Source organism: Lactuca serriola, chromosome 5 (genome assembly GCF_051521515.1).
Source record: "Lactuca serriola cultivar US96UC23 chromosome 5, Lser_US96UC23_V15, whole genome shotgun sequence".
Lineage (NCBI taxonomy): Eukaryota > Viridiplantae > Streptophyta > Magnoliopsida > Asterales > Asteraceae > Lactuca > Lactuca serriola.
Window position 1 is genome coordinate 241,985,315 of NC_136412.1, and position 6,868 is coordinate 241,992,182.

The following is a 6,868-nucleotide window of genomic DNA, read 5'->3' on the forward strand; positions in this document are numbered from 1 at the left end:
TGTACAGAGGCTAATAACATAAAAAGTAGTATTATATTTTGTCATTTTTTTTGGATTTAACCTTTACATTTAGTTTGTATTAAAAAAAAAAAAGGCACATATTTTTAGACAAAAATTCTATTAAATCATTATGAACTGCAAATACAAGTCAAACAAGTGATGCCTTCTTTTTAATTGTAATAAAACCACCCATTTAAAAGAAAAAATTATCTAACCAATATCTATTTTTTGTTTTGTTTTTTATTTTTTTAATTTTAGGGCTTATTTTTATCTAAAAACGTCAAATATATAAAAATTTATAATCTTTTTTTTATCTACAAAGAGAAATCTATATCGATGCCAAACCGCAAAGTTCGGTATTTGATTGAGCTATTCGGTTTCGGTTTCTATGATTTAGTTTTCGTCTTTTGGATCGAAAATCATTTGATTTTGGTTTCTATAACTTTGTCTATTTTTTTGTTGTTGAAAAAACAAAGCGCAAAATTTGGTTTGTAAGTCGAACTTTCATACAAACACATCGACCATTTATATAATATAATATAAAAAACATTAAATTTTTGGTGAAAAAGTTATAAAGACAAAAGGTGAAGATTTTTTCAATCTAAAAAAATCGAAACTAAAACATAGAAACCAACACCAAAGCTTTTTCAAGAAAAAAAACTAAACTTTATAGTTTGGCATCAACAAAAAATTATAAAGTTTAATATATTGACATTTTTTGGTTGAAAATAAACATCTATTTCGATATATGTTGATGTCAAACCGTAATTTTTTCATGTATTGAAAAATCATTCAGTTTTGATTTCTATGATTTAGTTTGAACTTTTTGGATTGAAAAAAACATTTGATCTTAGTCTCTATAATATACTTTCAGTAAAAAATTTGATATTTATAGAATATGTCATAGACTGGTCAATGTATTTGTATGAAGTTGCGGTGATGGAAAAAATAATAGAAACCAAATTTTGGAGTTTGGTTTTACAAAAAAAAAGAAAAAAAAAAAAAGTTTTTTCAACCAAAAAAAAAGACTTGAATTGATTTTCAACCCAAAACAATTTAAACCAAATCATACAAATCGGGACTTAATGATTTTCTAACAATAAACATTGAACTTTACGGTTTAACATCGACATATATCGATATAAAAGTCTGTTTCTACAGGAAAAAGAGATACGATGATGTCCGAAAAACAAAATTATGACAATGTTGAGGTTTATAGTTAACACCGTGTCTATAAAACAAATTCGTTTGTAACTGAAATATTTGTCTCCAATATACAACAATGAAAAGCAGAACTTCGAGATTGCCCGAATCTAGCAAAACTCGAATGCTACCTTGAGAGTAGCATGATTATTTGTGTCATGAATCCATCATTTTTATTGTTTTTTTCTTTGAACTTATTGCACATCCACATGTATTGATGTATTGTTTTAGATTGTTGGCACTCATTGTGATTCCTCACTTGGTCATCCGTTTTAAAACTAATTAAAGCATGATTTATTAAAATTTGTTGCATCCGAAAGAACGTGTGCTAAGCGCGTATAATAAAGGGTCAAGTGGCTACATGTTGGTTGTATGGGATTTTATAGCTTGGTTGGGAAAAATACTACTCTTTTCTTAATTTTGTGAATTAAAGAAACATGTGATATTGAAAATATATTTTTCTTTATTTTAAGAGGTAATGAAAAATGCCTTGGGATGCATCCTAGTAATGGCAGGGTCATCACATCTATTTAAAAAATATATTGTGTATTTAACGATTGGGAAATAAAGATTTTGGAAATAAACGGGCGTTGTATATCAAAAATGTTAAAAAGTCTTTAAGGGTTAATAACTAAAAAAACCATTATATTTTGTCACATTTTTTGGTTTAACCACCTAATTTTCATTTATGCTAAAAAAAACCATTATTTTTTTGATAAAAATTCTACCATGGCCATTTTGACCAGTATTTGTGCTAAAAAAATTATGGTTAAGCAAAACTTTTGAAAAAAGATAGTGTTTTTTTTCCTAATCAAAACCGGCTCTAATAGGTAATAGTGGTCATGCTTTACGTTTTATCAAAAATTGATGTTTTTTTGGAACTTATAAAAAATTGGTGGTTAAACCGAACACTTAGAAAAATATGGTGCTTTTTTTGTAATTTGCCCAAAGTCTTAATATATTGAAAGGTTCCCTGAACTTAAATCAAAGTAAAAGAGTACAAATACAGCCCATCACCATAAATACCTAATTTAAGTAGGCATACTGAAAGAGCTGATGTCGGTATTAATTATACAATGAACTTCATGATAAGACCTTAGGAGTAATGCAGTAAAATACTAAAATTAAGGGGACTTGATACTAATAATGTTATGAAGCATAAGTAAATGAAACTATCAATCAAAATTTTGAATAAATTATCCATCGCATGAAACCTGCTCATGAAGCTTAATATCAATAAATGGAAGAAAAAAAAACATTTAACCTGTAAAGATGCAGAATATTTGACTAATCCATATAATAAACCAGAATCAACTATATGTACACATTAGCAAACTTCTAAAAGAGCAGGAAAATTTTAACACCACAACAAAATGAAATTCAGACCAAGGGGTTGTTTCTTTTTTACTTAATCTGGACAGAAGGAAATAACTGGTTAAGCCAAAAAAAAAAAAAAAAAAAACTAGCTTAATGTATTCAGACACCAACCATTTAACTATTTGTCATTCTTTTTTTTCATCCCAACTCTTCTCATATTAAAATTGACCAATACTATGAAAATGGTTTGTAAGGGTAAAATGGTCATTTAGTCTCATTCAGCCGGTTTATTCAGTCTAGAAAAGGAGCAGACCTTACAACACATTCACCCACTTTACCCATACAGTACTTAATGGAGAAAAAAATAAACAGCCCATAAATATCATATATTACAAGTTGTAGCATTCAGAGACATACCTTTTGATGGTTTCAAATGGATCACTTTTTCAAGCCTTGGAAACCTAACCTTCTTCAGATGCTGAAAGGTGAGATAGGTAAATTTTACTGTTGTTAGCATAGTATACCTTAGCCCCAAATTTTTCATTCCCATATCATTACAAAATAAAACCAACCTTTTATTTTTATATGCAAATATCTGAGAAAACCAAAGACTAGAATTAATAAAAATTTAAACCTGATGTCATTACCAATATAAACAACCGTGTAAACTGGTAACAACTAACGACACATTTCCAGATTTACAAAGCAAAAAAAAAAAAAACATTCATTGAGCATTGAGCATGTAATGTAACTCGAGTACTTTCGTCAATTTTTCTACCTAATAACCTGATATCAGTATTACTATATCATTGAGGAACTGAAAAAACCAAGTACCCATTATCCCAACGAACCCTAATCTCCTGTCCAACTTGCAGCCCTTTCCCTCTGATGATTTGACCCCATTTTCCAATAAGATTATAGTAACTCCCACGACACTTCAACTTCATTAAAAAAAGATCACCTGTGTCATAATCTCTTGCATTTACATTTATCTGAAGCTCATTTCTTAATTGCTCTCGTGCCTGTGATGCCCAATACAAAAGAATATGATCTTCAATTGATTTCCCAGGTAATGTGAGGAAAGGATGATTTGTATCCACATCAGATGAAGTTAGAGCCTTTTTAATTGGCCATTCTTCTTGATGATGATGATGATGTATCACTGGGATTGTTGTAGGGACCACAGTCTGTTCATAAGGGACAGAAAAATGAAGGCAGCCATTAGCCCATCTTATCTTGATCTCTTTCCCTACCCCTAGTCCCTTGCTACGGATAATCTTTCCCCATTTTCCTATTAGATTATAATAATTACCACGCCACCTCAGCTTCATGACATATATATCCCCTGTATCAACATCGCGTGCATTCAAATTGACTTGTTCTTCGTTTCTCAAAAGCTCTCTTTGTTGAGGCGTCCAATGGACAAGAATATGGTCTTCAACTGATCTTCTTGCTAAAGGTAGAAAAGGGTGGTTTGTGTCCACATCAGATAGAGTTAAAACTTTTCTAATTGGCCATTGATCATGATGGGGTACAGGTGCAGGGATGATTTGCAAGGGTGGAATAGCAAGAACTTGTTGTTGAGGAACTGAAAAGTGAAGGCATCCATTAAACCAACGGATTTTGATCTCTTTTCCAACATCGAGTCCTTTGCTACGTACGATTCTTCCCCATTTGCCAATCAGATTGTAATAACTTCCACGCCATTTTAACTTCATGACATAAAGATCACCAGTGTCATCATCTTGAGCATTGATGGCTACTTGCTCTCTGTTGAGAAGGTGATCGCGTTCAAGCTGTGTTAGATGGACAAGGATGTAGGTCTCAACTGGCTGACGAGGGAGAGTGAGAAAGGGGTGAGTTATGTCAACGTCTGAAAGTGTGAGGGCCTTTCGGATTGGCCAATCATCTTGTACTTGTAATGCATTGTTGTGTCTAGAACGCCTCATGCCTGTGGACAGTGTAGAAAAAGAGAATAATTTGTTACGACTAGGTTTTTTTTTTCTCCAAAATAGAATATAGAAATGTGAGTTATTGATGATTAGAGCTTATTTACCACAATGTCAACGGACAAATGGTTATCCATTCAGAAATTCAAAACTAAATAAACTTTGTTCATATGGATTTTCATTATTCAGAGCACATATACATTGAAATTCACTAAAACCTTCCTTAAATTCTTATAGCAAAAGAAGTCCCAACTATTTTATCTGCTAATTTTTAATAGGCTTCTTAGTTTTGCAAAAGCAGACACCTTTTTGCTGAAGCCCTTACTCTGTGGTTTCTAGAAAATCACAACTCTAGCAAAAATCAAGACAAAGATCATAACCAAGAATATAACAACATGTAGCTTTCACTACAAAGACGACATGTAGATAGCAGAAAATTAGCCGATCGGAAACCCTACAGAGCCTACATTTGTCAAATAACAGAGTAAACAGTATGACACAGCAGCAAGTAGCTTTCGATGTAATTCTCTTAAGCTTCCACGTTTCAAGTATAGGAAGCCCAAGTGCTTGCAGCCAATTAATTGCAAGTTTAAACATATATAGGACTGGGGCTAGGGCTAGAGCTAGAACTTCTGCATCTAACTTTCAATACTAAAAAAAAACAACCAGTTCAAAAGTAAAATAAAAATCGAGAAAACTGAAACCCAGCCTAATCAAGTAAGGGATTAGCTAAAAGTTTTGTACGAGAATTAAAGACAAATGAGCCAGAAAAGTAGTTGGAAACCCAAATTAAATATGATTTCGTACGAAGTAAGTAATAGTACCTGCGTTTGTCAGCGATGGGATTTGATCGAGAAAAACCCTAGAGAGAGAGAGAGTTAAGAGAAATTGGGGAAATTAAACATGTACAAGTAGAAAAGGAAGAAGATAATGGTTAATGGCAGCGTCGATTGTGTGGATGAGATTGGTAAAAGTGGAGATGGAGGTGGTGGTGGTGGTGATTTTGGTGTGGGGAGGGAAGGGAGGCTGTAGCTGAACTGGCAAAAAATGGAGGCCAATTCGCGTGAAGACGGAGAATCATGTCTACCAAATGCTATAAATCTTCTTTTTAATTATACATTTTTTCTCTTTTCCTTTTATTTTTCGATTTAGAGCAATCTGTTTTTAAATGTCATAAATTTTTTTGTTAATTTTAGAATCATGTTAAATTATTAAATATTACATGAATCAATTTAGTTTGTTTTTATATTAATATATAACAAAATGTTGAATAAAAAAAAAAGCACATTCTTTTACAACTTCTAATTACTAAACACAATATATTATTTGCCATGTATAATAATCATTTTACATATAATAAAATCATTTAAACTTATACAAATCCCAAATAAGGACCGCCCACCCTAAATTCCAAAAAAAATTGATTTATGTCATTTTAGCAAAATCGTCAAAAATATAGAAGTCGATTTGGACACGACTGTTGGACATAAAGTAGTTTTTGAGTGTCTTCGGACATCTCATTCTCAAAAAAATTTGTTAACTATCCATATTGATGGTCTCGACCATCACATATCTCATGTAGAATACTAAACTATCATTTGTTACCGTCTAATGATTCATCTATTTCCGATTGACAAGATCCAGTTTGCCGCAAAGCATATTTGGACACTTTTAGGAAACATGTGGTTCATTGTAGAGACTTCTCTGGTTTCAAGTACCGACATGATGTTGTTAGGGATGTTCTCTTTGATGTTTGTCGGCGTGTTGGTATTTCCGTGAAAAAAGAAGTGCTTGTAAATTTTTTCACAGACCGGCTAACATTTTGGTTTTTGGATTGGTAGGAGGGAAGCACTTCGTTTGGATCTCACTGAGATCTCCCCTCTCGTCGGTTTGAGGCGCGGGGGTTTCACAACGGAGCATGCCGTTTTGAAAGCCGCTGAATGCAAAGTGGCAGAGCACGATAATGTATGCATTGAAAATCAACATGTGTTTATACCTTTATCATTTGATCTTTTTGGTTTTCTCGCACCAAAAACGGTGAAGTTTTTCAACAGAATCAAACGGATCATACATTCTAATGTTATATCTCCTAATTTCATAGATGTTATTTTCAAAAGAATTAGTTTTGTCATCCAAAAAAGGCTAATGGATTTACCTTCCGTCAATATGTATCGACTTTTTTATCATCATAATTTATCTAATATCATAGAAATTTATCTTCATAAATGGCCAGTATTTCGAAACGAAAATGGTGGAAGTCAAAGTCGATTTAGAGTTCTGATTTGGATTTTTTTTCCACAACCGGCGGCTAAAAAAGAAACTAATTTAAGAGACACATGTTGTGCATATTCTATCACATGCACTTTTTATATAAAAACATATAAAACAAAACCTAAACG

The 6,868-nt window shown here is 32.2% G+C and overlaps 1 protein-coding gene across 1 annotated transcript; it reads right to left on the reverse strand.

The window, feature by feature from the left end:
* Window positions 1-3,137: 3,137 nt before the first annotated feature.
* Window positions 3,138-5,552, reverse strand: LOC145053858 (uncharacterized). Its single transcript, XM_079001972.1, has 2 exons — window positions 5,294-5,552; window positions 3,138-4,471 (listed from the first exon to the last, which is right to left on the reverse strand). Exon 2 carries the CDS (start codon window positions 4,467-4,469, stop codon window positions 3,327-3,329), a length of 1,143 nt encoding a protein of 380 aa, XP_078858098.1. The 5' UTR covers window positions 4,470-4,471; window positions 5,294-5,552; the 3' UTR covers window positions 3,138-3,326.
* Between the last annotated feature and the right edge of the window lie 1,316 nt (window positions 5,553-6,868).

Bases quoted from the DNA above. Each gene is read 5' to 3' on its own strand.
- LOC145053858 (XM_079001972.1), bottom strand. From the start codon at position 4,469: ATGAGGCGTTCTAGACACAACAATGCATTACAAGTACAAGATGATTGG.